The sequence below is a fragment of the Xyrauchen texanus genome, chromosome 22 (assembly GCF_025860055.1).
Source record: "Xyrauchen texanus isolate HMW12.3.18 chromosome 22, RBS_HiC_50CHRs, whole genome shotgun sequence".
Taxonomy (NCBI): Eukaryota; Metazoa; Chordata; class Actinopteri; order Cypriniformes; family Catostomidae; genus Xyrauchen; species Xyrauchen texanus.
The window spans coordinates 8,544,902-8,560,605 of record NC_068297.1 but is presented as its reverse complement, the minus strand read 5'-3'; the positions used below and the strand labels follow the sequence as shown (position 1 = coordinate 8,560,605).

Sequence of the window (15,704 nt, the reverse complement as noted above, 5' to 3'; positions counted from 1 at the left end):
GACCAACACATGCTTACCCTGGAGCAATGGCCGAAGCCTCCGCAGGGCAAGAAACACTGCCAGCAATGCGAGGCAGTTGATGTGCCAACACAGTCGCAGGATAGTCCAGGGAACTGCGGCTGCATGCCCATTGCACACAGCCATTCTTGGAGGCATCTGTGGTAACCACGACACGCCTGGAGACCTGCTGAAGCCAGTGCTGAAGCGGTCTCATATGCATCAACACGAGCGGCATGACTGTCGTCAAGGATGCCATATGCCCCAGGTGCCTCTAAAATGTTTCAGTGGGACCGCCGTTCTCTGCCTGAATGCCTTCAGACAGTTCAGCACCGACTGCACGCTTGCTCGTGAGGTGTGCCATTGTCGAGACTGAGTCTAACTCCATGCAGAGAAAAGAGATGCTCCGAACCGGGCAGAGCTTGCACTTTTCCCAGTTGACCTGAAGCCCCAGCCGGCTGAGGTACCTGAGCACTAGGTCCCTGTGCTCACACTTTCCTTAACGGGACAAGGGCTGCCTCTGCAACTTTCGTGAAGGTGCGAGGTGACAGGGACAGACTGAAGGGGAGGACTTTGTACTGGTATGCCCGGCCCCTGAAAGCAAACCGTAGGAAGTGCCTGTGTCGACATAAATCCGAAACATGGAAGTACGCATCCTTCACGTACGCTAGATAAAGCATCAGCATCTTTGACGGGAGTCTGTGCAAGGCCTGTTTCAGAACTTGCAGGTCCAAGATTGTCCACAACCCACCATCTTTTTTTCGGTATGATGAAGTAGGCTGTAAAATCCCTTCTTCATTTCGGCTGAAGGGACAGGCTCCATCGTGTCCTTCGGTAGAAGGGACACAATCTCTGCGTGCAAGGCAGGTGAAGAGGACACCATTAAACCTGGGCAGGTGCCTGGCAAACTGAATCACGTAGCCGAGTTGGATGGTCCTGATCAGCCACTGCTACACGTTGGGGAGCGCCACTCGCCAATTCTCATTGGCCTTTTCTCAAAGATCAGTGGTTTTTGGGGCTCCCAAGGGCGACCCCTAGTGTCACTACATCGACACAATGTGGAGTGAGTGACAGATAAGGAACAGATACATATTTATTTATTTACGTATTTATTTCTTGTTTATCTGTTGTTTTAGTAGAATACTAACATAAGTATGCTTTGTTTGGTTGTTGTCTTTAACACATTAACAGATATTCTATTTAATCTTTATGTTGTTTATTTATTTTTCTTCTATGCAACTAGTCATCAGAGCTTTTCTCCATCTGTTCCACCATGTCCACAGCTGCAGCTATTAGGACCAACATCTGGGATATCTTGCTAAACCCTCTCACGAGATCAAACTCTGTAGTCTTAATGTAGTTTGTTTTTACAGCACATTTAGTCAAGGGTTAATATATCATTTATTTAATTAATATTTTAAAGCTTTTTCCATCAGATGGAAATCTCTTTAATACATCAGTTTATACTATATGCAATCATAGACTTTTTACTCAGGATGAGACAGTCACGTGCCCCTTTCCGAGAAATATTTGAGCCAGTAGTTGTGGGTCAGAAGTCCATACTGGTTCATGGGTGTTAAGACAGACCTGAAATTAATTCATAGAGATCTAATTCTAAGAATTCTTCTCCAGATATCTTCTCCAGAAATGTTCCCTCTCCCCCGTTTGTATGACCTGGAGTAAAGACTACAATGAATCTCCACAAGGGATTACCCACGTGATGTTTTTAATGTCTGAAAAGCCAGCTGGTCACACACACACACACAGTCCGTAAGTCCCCATGTGCTGGATTGTGCTGCATCAATGTGCGCTTTCTTTTATACGAACATGCGTGAATTGTTTTCCACAGGACGGTTGCTGTCCAGTGCACCTGATCTCATGTAACGGTCACACGGAGGCAGTGCTCGTTCTACAAAGAGCAGTCGGCGACAATCAGGGCAGTCTGGAACATGTAAACTCATGGTCTATCTTTTTTGTTTCTCTTTCTGTGTCTGTGTTGAGCTATTATTCCCTTGAGACAATACTATAAATGCTTAAAAGATTAGACCAGCCCATATTCTAAGATAAGATTTATTTGCAAAAGGCTGCAATTTTAAACATTTCTTTCCACTGGGAAAGATGAGAAGTATGATCTCTGGTGGCCTTTAGCTGAGATGTAATTGGAATATATGCAGAATGTACAGTATAAGCGCAAAACCGTGTTTCCTTGTTTTATGTTAACTGCATTGAAATGCTGTGTTTTTCTTTTCCCCATACAGGGTCACCAGACGGCCCTCCACCGGGCAGCCGTAGTAGGAAATAATGATGCCATCTCCGCCCTCATCCTTGGAGGCTGTGCACTTGATCTACAAGACAAGGTGTGTTCATGTGAAATCCAAAAATGCTTCTTAGATCTTGAATACAGTAAAAGCAGAACTATGTGGTTTTCAAGAAGCAACTTTAATTTACTTCACAAAACTTGGCGAGAAGGTGTGCTGCTGTTGTGCTCTAATACAGTGGTTTTCAACTGGTGAGTCGCAACCCAAAAATGGGTTTTGAAACTGCTCTGGAAAGCAATGCTATATGCAACCATATAATTGTGCCTGGATTTTGGTGCAAAATAAATATGCTTTACTTTTAAAAAAGAGGAGAAAACATTGTCCGCATCTTGTTATTGGCGTCAAAGGTTGTGAATTCAGTCAAACTCTTCACTTGATAGAAGCTGGCCAAATTGTGCAGGTGACAAAATGGCCAGGTTAAGTCACTCATCCACAAAATCCATGAACAAAACTATGCAAGGAAAAAAAAAAAATCACCAAAACTACATTGAATATTGGTTATGTTTGGTAAAGTGTTGGGTTGCCACTAGATTTCTTCTTGGTCTGGGCCCTGATGTAAAACACGATGAGATCAGAGCCACAGTTCTATTATATGCGAAGATATTTCTTATTAGCCTGTGAGACAAAAAGTCATCAGACTCAAGAGTATAATACATATTTTTGTTTTGAGATGCAATCAATTATGTTTCCTGAAAAACGATTTACTAATAGCACTGTCAATGATACAATCAGCGCTCTAGAATGTGAATTTTCTTCAACAGGAGGGTAACACTGCTTTACACGAGGTTTCATGGCATGGCTTCAATCCATGTGTAAAGCTGCTGGTCAAGGCTGGAGCCAATGTTCATGTAAAAAACAAAGTATGTGCATTTTTTGTAGAATTTCTTAATTATTTCTTAAAAGGTCTTTTCCCCCAAGTTTCCTTAAAAAAAAAGAATAATATTTATTTCCTGTGATGACATATATTTTGGTGAAACAGGAAGTTTTTAAAAAGCCAATAGCCTTTCATTTGCATCACAGCCCAGCAAAAACATGGTTTACTACTTGCTATTGCTGGTCGGTAACGTGTGGCATTGGAGTGAGGAGACATTCTCAGTCTTGAGAGCATAAACAGTATATTTGACAAAATTGTTAAGTTTTCCCGAATACTATTTTTAAATGCATATATCTGCTAAAAGTTTGCCATCTTTGTGGAGTACAATAGCACATACAGTAGATATCTTCAGCTAACAGCTAGCAGACTTGGACCAAAAGCCACAAAACTCCCATTTCCCAATTAAAATGTTCTGTGAGTTTATTATTAATATTCAAATTCAGTTTTAATGGATGACTCTAATGAATGATCATTATCTTCATTTTGTATTTTGTAAAGGCAGGAAACACACCTCTACATCTGGCATGTCAGAATGGACATTTACAGTCTGCTCGAGTGCTTCTGCTTGGTGGAGCTATGCCTGACAGCAAAAACAATGCATGTGCACCTTTTATATATATATAATTACAGCTAGAGTCATTAGAAATTAACTATTAATATTAGATTAATTTAAAATGAAGAGTCAAAAAATGTATGTAGATTTAAAAATGAATTATTTCATTCATTCTAGGCAGGTGATACATGTTTGCACATTGCTGCCCGCTACAATCACTTGGCCGTGATTAAAATCCTCTTGGGTTCTTTTTGCTCTGTGGCTGAGAAAAACCAGGTCTGGTGCTCCTTCACTCATTGTGATCGTTATGGATCCAACACCGAGAATGGTCATGTTGTTCACATTATTATTTTGCTGCTGTGTATAGTTTATGAATTTGTTTATGTCTGGGAAGTTAAAATATATTTAACTTTGATACATATACAATGAGTTCAACTAATGCCAATGCAAATGTAGTTTCCAAAATTTCATACATGTCATTCATTTTAATTAAGTACTTCACAATTATTCTGAATTTATAATGTCAATTAAATATAGCCTACTTCAGTTTCATTGACAATTGTCTTTCAATTGAAATGCGTAACTCATAAATGTAATATGAAATATTTTTGGAGTGTATTATATTATATTATATATTATATTATAGGTCATCATCTCTGTCACTCAGTTTGGGGGCCAGTTTGCACAAAATTCAAGAAAAAATAAAAAAAAAATTCTCTGCTTATGTTTTAATAATTTACTGTATATTTTGTATATCCATATACAATTTGAACAATTTAGATAATAGCCTTGTCCTGTTAATTTGGTCATCCTGATCTACATTTTCTTACAGGTAGGGGACACTGCTCTCCATGTCGCTGCCACCTTAAATCACAAGAAAACTGTCAGTCTGTTACTAGAGGCTGGAGCGGATGCAAGCATAAAAAACAATGTAAGTCGTGGAATCGCAAGACACACGTGAATGCTGCGTCAATTTGGGGGGAAATAAACGTCCCTGAACTGTAATCATTTGTAATTTGGTGATTATGAAGCTATCAGCATTTTACCCTTGATCAAGAGACTAAAAGTGATTGTTCACCCAAAAATGTAAATTCTGTCGGTCACTCTCCCTTATTTTGTTCCACATCATATGACTTTCTTTTTTCCACAGAACACATAAGATGTTAGGCAGAATGTCAGCCTCAGTCACCATTCACTTTCATTGCACCTTCAATGAAAGCAAATGATGACTCAAACTTCCAGTACATACAATTCTGCCTAACACTTCTTTTTGTGTTCCACAGAAGAAAGTCAGACAAGTTAAGAACATCATGAGGGTGAGTAAACGATAGCAGAATTTTCTTTTTTTGGGGGGTAAACTGTTATAAGTGTAATGTAAGTAGCTTTAGATGAAAGTATTTACTAGTATATATGTATATATATATATATATATATATATATATATATATATATATATATATATATATATATATATGATAAATCTACCAACAGGCAGGACACACTGCTCTTGATAAAGCCCGGGACAATAACAGCAGAGATTTAGCAATTCTTCTGGCAAAATCCAATCAGGTACGTATGGATAATCAAAAGTGTTCGCTTTACCACTTACAACCAGGAGTAACCCCCCTCCCCCCACACACAACAATCTTTGGGCTGATTCCTATTTAAAATCCATGGCTGAGCCCTTACGTAAAGAAAATATATTTCCTTATATATTAAAGCTCAATATATTTAATAATTTTCAGTATATTCATAATTATATAAAATAATACATTGTGTTAATATATTACAATATACTGAGTAATACATAAGGAATTGCCGCTTTTCATATATTGGGAAATATATGACAATATATTTCCTTATATATAGTAATGTATGTCATTTTTTTATTCAATAATACACTTCGTAATATGTAGATCTGCATTTGATGAAAAATGGTAGTGTGTGCTTAAATATATTTTAACATATTGTTGTACATATAGTCACATTTATATGAAAATATGTATGAGCAATATATGTACACAATTCTGAGGAAATATACTGTATATCCATATATGTGAATATATATATATATATATATATATATATATATATATATATATATATATATATATATATATATATATTGAGTATATATACATTTGAAGAAATATACACTATATTTTAACATATATATGGGAACATGTATGTTAAATAAATATATATACACAAATCTGAGAGAAAAAGAGTGCATTACGTAGTAGTTTTTGCCTTGTTATTGCTAAATATTTTTTTTATATGTATCAATATATAGCCAAACATGGTTCATGCATATATTGCAGAATATTGAAAAATAGCACTAGATTCCATATATGAAAATGTATTATTTAATTTATCACATTATATTTTCCAATATATTCACATATATATTGTTTCGTAAGGGAGTTCTCTTCCCAGTCCACCCCTGCTTACAACCAATTCATTGATTAATATTGATACTTTCTCTAACTCCAAAACTGTATTTTTCTGCACTGGTCCAGAGGTTTGCACGTGGCAAGACGGTGAGAAAAAGAAGAGACATACTGCGGGCACAAAGGAGATCTCAGTCCCTCCCCAGAGATCCAGAAGCAACCAGAGTGAAGGTGGGAACTTCAGATAAGGCTCAGTCATTTAGTATCACATCTGTCCCACTGAGATTCATCAGTTATAATATTGACTGGTGTTTAGAGGGCAGGAAGAAGAAAATGTCATGTGACTACTAAGCTTCTATTACCCTAAGAGATCAGAGGACATGTGATGTTTATAGAATAAAAATCCTTCTCATGTTGAGTGCTCCCATCATTGCAGGACTCTGTTGAGGTGGCTGGAGATACAAACAGCAGTGATCAAGTATTTCACAGGATACAACCCGAATGTAACAAAGTCGTTTCGAGCCCCTGCACAAGGAGAAAGATCAAGAAACCAAGCAGGAAGGTACTACTGTTTACTATTATATTATGTGCAATACTCCGTAAGGTATAATGTACCAGGATGTCATATGGTGATTTGATCTTGTATCATCCTGAAGGGGTGATAATGAACATTAACCCACTTAGTGTAAAACCAAATAAATAAACAAATGTACATGATATATTGAATTAAGTTGAAATTATTTTATTACGTGAGTACTACGAAAGACATGACACAAGCAGTGTTGGAAATTGGTTGCCAGGGACAACAAAAATATTTTACAAAAAAATGCATTGGCTGGCCAATCAGAATCAAGTATTCCAGAATGTATTAAATAAACTTTTATAGTAAACGATGATATTAAGTTCTATTATGAACTCATTCTATTACATAAATATATTCTTAAAAACAGAAATCTTAAAATACATTTAATTGCTGTAACACTTAATGCGTTGACATTAGTTTGTACATTAGGCATTGTGAACAAATAATGGATAGGTTTTTTTACAGCATTTATTAATCTTGATTTATTTTAATTTACGCAATATTGTACATTGTTGATGTTAGTTCAAAATGCATTAACTGATGTTAACAAACTGTATATACCTTTTAATGTTAAAATGTATGTAGAAATGAACATTAATCAAGATTAATAATGCTATAAATGTATTGTTCATAGTTGCTTTGTTATTTCATATCATCCCTTATATTTATTAATGTAAAGGTATACAATTTTATTGTACATTTTTGGTTTCCTAGAAAAACTCACTGCTATTAACTGCTGTGTTTACTACTTAAAAAGTCAGAGCATGTTTACCGGAGAGAGCATCACCTCCATGAGAGAGAATCGCCATCTCTGAGAGTAAAACACAACAGCCCCAGCTCTCAGGAAGAAGAGGAAACTCTACATGACAAAGCCTTTCAGCTTTATACTCTGTATCGTGACAAAGATGGGCAGATAAAGCAGGTAAAGTGTGAATTAGAGCTCTTGCGATGCATTTGTCTGTTTAAACCTCTTAACCAGTGACTCTGCACAGGCTCCTGCAAATGCATGCCACTGTAAGCCCCTCATCAAAAAGCTGGAGAGTAAGCTGAAAGCCACAAAGATGGAGATGAGATCACAAATTCACACTGTGGAAGAGGAGATCGACTGCAAACTGGGCAGAATAGAGCATAAAAACAAACATCAGGTTTGTTGGCATACATTGTACATATTAATGCAGAATTCAGTCTTAAACATGCATTAGAGGAGACCAGGGAATTTAAAGGCCTAGATATACTTATAGAGAAGTTCCCTTTCATTCTTCAATCAGGGGTAAAAAGAAGTTCTAAACAGACAAGCAATGGTATATTCAGACACCCTGTGGTAGGCGTTTAGAAGTACATTTAAATATGAGGACGTTACATGTAAAACCTTAACCAATGTGTTAAACTAAAATGTGTTATCAATGACTTTATGCCTCATTCTATGAGTAGACATCACACGAGGTCAGTAAAAGAAGCTGTTTTATCACACAATGATTATTTAAAGTAATATACACTCACCTAAAGGATTATTAGGAACACCATACTAATACTGTGTTTGACCCCCTTTCGCCTTCAGAACTGCCTTAATTCTACGTGGCATTGATTCAACAAGGTGCTGAAAGCATTCTTTAGAAATGTTGGCCCATATTGATAGGATAGCATCTTGCAGTTGATGGAGATTTGTGGGACGCACATCCAGGGCACGAAGCTCCCGTTCCACTACATCCCAAAGATGCTCTATTGGGTTGAGATCTGGTGACTGTGGGGGCCATTTTAGTACAGTGAACTCATTGTCATGTTCAAGAAACCAATTTGATATGATTCGAGCTTTGTGACATGGTGCAATATCCTGCTTTGAAGTAGCCATCAGAGGATGGGTACATGGTGGCCATAAAGGGATGGACATGGTCAGAAACAATGCTCAGGTAGGCCGTGGCATTTAAACGATGCCCAATTGGCACTAAGGGGCCTAAATTGTGCAAAGAAAACATCCCCCACACAATTACACCACCACCACCAGCCTGCACAGTGGTAACAAGACATGATGGATCCATGTTCTCATTCTGTTTACGCCAAATTCTGACTCTACCATCTGAATGTCTCAACAGAAATCGAGACTCATCAGACCAGGCAACATTTTTCCAGTCTTCAACTGTCCAATTTTGGTGAGCTCTTGCAAATTGTAGCCTCTTTTTCCTATTTGTAGTGGAGATGAGTGGTACCCGGTGGGGTCTTCTGCTGTTGTAGCCCATCCGCCTCAAGGTTGTGCATGTTGTGGCTTCACAAATGCTTTGCTGCATACCTTGGTTGTATCGAGTGGTTATTTCAGGCAAAGTTGCTCTTCTATCAGCTTGAATCAGTCGGCCCATTCTCCTCTGACCTCTAGCATCAACAAGGCATTTTCGCCCACAGGACTGCCGCATACTGGATGTTTTTCCCTTTTCACACCATTCTTTGTAAACCCTAGAAATGGTTGTGCGTGAAACCTTTCTTTCCCATTCTGACATTCAGTTTGGAGTTCAGGAGATTGTCTTGACCAGGACCACACTCCTAAATGCATTGAAGCAACTGCCATGTGATTGGTTGATTAGATAATTGCATTAATGAGAAATTGAACAGGTGTTCCTAATAATCCTTTAGGTGAGTGTATGTGCAGTAGAAAATGTTTAAGTTGTCTTGTTTATATTCTGATGTTGTGACGCTAATGCTCTAACATGCTAAACGTGGCCATTAAATGCGCCTGTTATTGTGATTTATAATGACGCTGATACTATTGCAAAGATATAGTGTATAAAAGTGATAATGTTCAGAATAAAGACAAAAGAATGATCATGAGCATATCTTAATTTAGACAGATGTGTGAATGGATTTTGATGCAGATGGCATATGACTGAATGGGCACTTGAGAGATCTGAGAAGATTTGATTTATTTTGTAGACTAATCAAAAAACGAATCGCATGGCATGGTCTTGGAAAATATATCTCAGCGAATGGTAGATTATCAAAAGCAATGATAGGTTTTAAGAGTGGCTTATGTGTTAAATACTTATGAGGTCACTTTAAAGGGATAGTCCACCCAAAAATATTAATCTTTATGATATCTACTCTCATTTACTTTCCCTCATGCCATCCCAAGATATTTATGACTTTATTTCTTCTGTAGAACACAAATAAAGATTTTAGAAGAATATCTGAGCTCTGGAGGTCCATACAATGCAAGGGAATGGTGACCAAACTTTAAAGCTAAAAACTAAAAACTAAAAAACACATAAAGGATGTATAAAAGTAATCCATACAAATCCAGTGGTTAAGTAGCTGATGTTTTCAGTAGCTAAATGATAGGCGTGGGTGAGAAAAACAGCTCAATATTTAAGTCCTTTTTTACTATAAATTCTCCTCCCTGCCCAGTAGGTGGCAATATACACTAAGAAAGTGAATCGCCAAAAACTTAAGAGAGAAGAGCACTTATGAGGGCTGTTTTGAAAGTGGAGATTTATAGTGAAAAAAAAAAAAAGGGACTTAAATATTTTATCTATTTCTCACTCACACTTACCATATTTCTTCTGAAGACATGGTTTTGGAAAATGTCTCTGAGCGAACAGATGTAGGTAAGTTGCACTAGGTCGCTAATAACTCTACACGCCGATGAGTTAATAGTGACTGATTTTGACTTGCTAAACAACAGAACTTGATTTCGGCATCAAGGTAGGTGGACCTCTAGGCCACACCTACAGATTTCGTTGACCAATTTCAGTAAGAAGGTGTTTTGCTGTCAAATTGAATTTTCCTAAATGTTCAGCCAAGCAAACTGTTACAAACCACCACAACGAACACAAAAACACATTCTTTTTGGCCAGATTTAGTTCTAAATGACGTCACACCCGTTCGTTCTTCAATTTCGTAGGAAGTATATCAAGGCCTTAACTTACATTTTCCCTCAGAATTCACAGACTACAAAAAAAAATCTAGTGGCAATCTTTAGGTATAAAAACATTTATATGTGCCCAAAATACTGTAATAGCACTGTACCAGTAAAGTGTTTACATTGGGAAAGATTTTTAATACAAATGTTACAAACAGGGGGCCTGGGTAGCTCAGCATTTAAAGACACTGACTACCACACCTAGAGTCGCGAGTTCAAATCCAGGGCATGCTGAGTGACTCCAATCAGGTCTCCTAAGCAACCAATTGGCCCGGTTGGTAGGTAGAGTAGGGTCACATTGGGTTAACCTCCTCGTGGTCGCTATAATGTGGTTCTCGCTCTCGGTGGGGCGTGATGTGAGTTGTGCGTGGACGCCACAGAGAATAGCGTTACGCCTCCACACGCGCTTGGTCTCCGCGGTAACGCACTCAATAAGCAACGTGATAAAATGCATGGATTGGCGGAGATTCATCCTCCGCAACCCAGATTGAAGCGAGTCACTACACTATGTCACCACGAGGACCTAGAGCGCATTGAGAATCGTGCATGCTAAATTGGGGAGAAAAGGGGAGAAAAAAAAGAACGAAAAACACTGTAAAAAAATGATATAAAATTGTGGTAACAAAAATGTGTTTCATGTTAGTTTTATTCAAGTAAAATATATAATATTAGGTTACAGTAACAGTAGATAAAAAAAAAAGAAAAAAAGAAGCATGATTTAGCTTTTTTTACAATGCATTTTACAATGTTGGGTAACATGAAAAATATATTTTTCCTGCTGTATCCCTAATAACTACACAGATCCAAGGAATAATATTATAATTTTAATAGTTATTTTATATATAGTACACAATAGTTTTCTCCATTATCTGGTACAATTAATTTAGCTGTCAGGAATAATATTTTTTTAAAGCAAATGTCTCAGCGGTACATACATTATAATTATTTGAAATATTTTTACTCAAATATATTGATCAGTTGATAAGTCCGGTACTTTAGGATCTAGAGGACGATACTTAAAGAAATAATGCTCATGACATGCTTTAAAGATTGAGCGATCTTTCAGTTTAGTCACAATTTTTATGTCGTAAACAAGTGTAACAACTGCCTCCGATCTCAAAATGAATGTAAAATCTTGTACGGTTGCTACCAGCAACAGTGAATCTATCACTGAAGTTAACTTTCAAGCAACAACCAAGAGATAAATTAGATTAAGTGCACGTAAAATATAATGGCATCCAATATGTAGAAAAAAAATTAGACATCTGAAAATAAAAAATAAAAATAAAAAACAAAATCACAAAATGAAACAACTGCTCTAGTTTTTTTTTTCTCAGGCAGAGAGAACACTACTTATTTTTGATACAAAAAATGTAGTGTTACAATTGCCCCCTTGTGGCCCTTTTCTGCCAAACAACAGGAAAGGGTGAAATATCTCAAGTAATTTATGAGATTATTGTGTTCAGTGCTATTAGAGACTGTTATATAGTGTATCTTTGTTGTGATCAGTTTAAAGTGCTTGAGAAACTGACGCAGGAGCGTGTATCAGCAGAGACGATGGAGTGTCATTATCGAATCAATCAGAGAGCCACAGTGGAACGAATGGAGGGCGACAGAAGACAGGTACAACAGAACAAGTGAAGAACTCCAACATCAAGATAATCAGACTTATAACTTAGATATATGTAGTTCACCCCAAAATGAAAATTCTATGATTATTTACTCACCCTCATGCTGTTTCAGACCCATATGCTGTTATTTTGTCTGTTGAACAGAAACATTATGTGACTCCGGCATCTAATAGTTAATAATAATAAAAAAAGAGCACTATAAATTAGAAGTCCATATTAGTTCTGCTCCATATTCCAAGTCTTCTGAATATATACAACAGTCTACTCATGTATTCCACTGAAAAAATAATGGCATATGGTTTTGGAATGACATGAGGGTGAGAAAACAATGACAAAATTACATTTTGTGGTGAACATCCTTTATATGATCTAGACTTAATTAAACTGATGCTGCTCTATTTTGTCTTTCAAGCAGGTAGCTGCTACCAATGAAGTGAAAAGCTGGTGCATGTCTAAGATACATGATCTTGAATTGCGAATGCCTGCCGAGACACAGTGCTACAAACTCCTGCAGTCTCCATCTGCAGATCACTCTCTGGTGGACACAGACTCAGAGGGTCTCCCACTGCTATCACTCATCTCTGATGAGAGCTCTAGCACGCTGGCCAACTACGTCAATGTGTTACCCATCCCAGGAGCAGGGCCACGCTCGGGTGTGAAAAGTCTTGAATTTGAGGACACGCTGGGGAAGAGATACTTTGAGATGAAGCTAGATGGTTCTTCAGGTTTGAAAAACACCTAAACATCCATAAGAATAGATACTTTTCACAGAAAAAAGTATTTGTTTTCAGAGTATGTATCTTGATTATGTGGTGGCTGCAAAAAATATCTTGAGTCTTAAAATATATAAATGTCATTGCATTTGAAAACAAAATATCAAACCAAGTGGCATCTGCTAACATATGATGCCTGACCATTTCTCAGAACTTTCTTCACTTTTCTGAGCAATTACTTTTAACCAATTGGTCCCAAGGTGAATTTTAGTAGATGTACCAAATGAAGTCAGTTCTTTCTCATCAAGTTCACACATGTGTCCTAGCACAGTGACCACAGGTGTAGTTCATTATATGAACTATGCACATGTTCATCTAATGTTTAATAACCAGAAAGTGTCCAAACACTTTTTGTCTTCATTTTGAACAACAGTATTTTTATTTGGTATTTTATCAAATGCAATGATACGTTTTAAGTGTGGCTTAAGTGTTAAATACTTATGTGGTCATGTTAAAGGGATAGTTCACCCAAAAATGAAAATTCACTCATTTAATTTCCCTCATGCCATCCCAGATATGTATGACATTCTTTCTTCTGCAAAACACAAATAAAGATTTTTAGAAGAATATCTGAGCTCTGGAGGTCCATACAAGGGAATAGTGACCAAAATTTAAAGCTAAAAAAAGCACATAAAGGCAGTATAAATGTAATCCATATGACCCCAGTGGTTAAATCCATGTCTTCAGAAGTCCTTTTTTACTATACATTCTCCTCCCTGCCCAGTAGGTGGCAATATGCACGAAGAATGGGAATCGGCAAAAAGAAGAACTCTTAGGAGAGAAGAGCACTTATGAGGGCTGTTTTGAAAATTTAGATTTATAGTAAAAAAGGACTTAAATATTGATCTATATCTCACTCACACCTATCATATTTCTTCTAAAGACATGGATTTAACCACTGGAATCGTATGGATTACTTTTATGCTGCCTTGATATGCTTTTTGGAGCTTCAAAGTTTGGACACTGTTAACTTGCACTATATGGACCTACACAGCTGGGATATTCTTCTAAAAATCTTCGTTCATGAGTTTGCTGGTAGATTTAGTCCATTGAGTTCACTAAGGTAAACATATTTTCCGTGCAGTCCATAGTGGAGGGAGGGGCTTGAGCAGAGGACTGGGTTTGAGCTCTGAGACATTTTGGATGAACTATTCCTTTAATAGTGAAAATAGGGAAATAATAGGGAAATAGTGAACTATTCCCTTGTTCATGCACAAATGGACAATATTTTCACTTGTGTTAAGAATTAAATTCCTCTCAATATAATATTTTGTAATATCTTATTTCTTATATCCCGAAGCCATCCTGTGGGTTTATGATGTACTAGATGAGACCTAGTTTACATTCTTAGCAAAACAGAGTATATTTCATATTTCACTCTGGAATATATGACTCTTTATCAATCGTACAAATAGTTAGTACTTTGTTTTGCTAAAATCTCTTTCCATGTTCACACATATGATTACTATAATTTGCCAGACCTATCCACGGTGAAACACAAACTGTTATCACGGAAGCTGGCTACAGCTGACCCCAAGTGGCGGAGAACAGAACTGCAGGAGGTAGATTTCTCAAAGCCCAGGCCAGACAAGAGGGATGAACTGTTTGACAGCAGTGCCAGCAGCAGCCAATCCACATTCAGCAAGCAATTCAATAACAGTGATACAGATCAGGCTCCCGGTCCAGCCTGGAAACATCCCAGACACCTGAAGGACAGGATTAAAGCACATCACGCTCACTCCCAAGATGGTGGGGCCATGAAGACCTTGGAGATTTTTGCAGATAGGCCCACAGAGGCCACCTTCATCCAGGAGCGAGCAAACTTGCATGCCATGGAAGTGACGCACCGTTTCTTTGAGACTGTATCCACGCAGCTGGAGCGCTGGTATGAAAGGAAGATTTTTGAGGCCCAGAAGGTGGCAGAACAGAAAGCGTTGCAGGACAGAGCCAGCCTGCTGGAGAAGATCAAAATACTGGAGGAAGAGCTACAGAGGCTTCGCACTAACTCTAAAACTAAAACCAACTCTTGACACCATTGAATAGGTTCAGAGTGTTGGTTTCCATCTCAGAAAAGTGGTGACAATATGAACTAGTTTAGAGCTTTCAGCTTTGTAAACTATAGTTTTCCAGTATTAAAGACCCCATGAAATGGCTTATAAAATAGCCAATAGGCTTTAGTTTACATTATAGCCATGACGTTTGGATTTGCTGCTTGCTATAGAGTGCAACAATTTTTTAACAGTGCTTGTTTCACAAATATTTTTTTCATTTTTCATAAAATAGTTCTAAGCCACAAAAACAACCAGCCTGAGATGATTCACAACATTACAAACTTTGATGTGAAGCAAATAAGTATTTGAAAATTGGACAAAAAGACAACGGTACAAGCCTGTGAACTTGAATGTGTTTCATGAGAGAATGAGCTGTAATTCCATGAAGTATTGCAAATGATGAAACTGAATTAAGAACTATTGATTTAAAGTGGTTTATTATAAGTATTGAATCAATGTGTTATAACTATATACACTACCGGTCAAAAGTTTTGAAACACTTGACTGAAATGTTTCTCGTGATCGTAAACATCTTTCGATCTTTTGATGAGGCGTATGCTTAAATGTTTGAAATTAGTTTTGTAGACAAAAATATCATTGTGCCACCATATTAATTTATTTCATTATAAA

The 15,704-nt window shown here is 37.3% G+C and overlaps 1 protein-coding gene across 1 annotated transcript; it reads left to right on the top strand.

Moving 5' to 3' along the window:
- The first annotated feature begins 256 nt into the window (after positions 1-256).
- Positions 257-15,053, top strand: ankrd6a (ankyrin repeat domain 6a). The gene is made up of 16 exons (XM_052153444.1): positions 257-347; positions 808-953; positions 1,847-1,948; positions 2,256-2,354; positions 3,077-3,175; positions 3,688-3,786; positions 3,920-4,018; positions 4,575-4,673; positions 5,234-5,331; positions 6,264-6,363; positions 6,569-6,694; positions 7,473-7,637; positions 7,708-7,860; positions 12,129-12,242; positions 12,663-12,975; positions 14,482-15,053. The coding sequence occupies exons 1-16, from the start codon at positions 257-259 to the stop codon at positions 15,051-15,053; spliced, it is 2,475 nt and encodes an 824-aa protein (XP_052009404.1).
- The last annotated feature ends 651 nt before the right edge of the window (positions 15,054-15,704 follow it).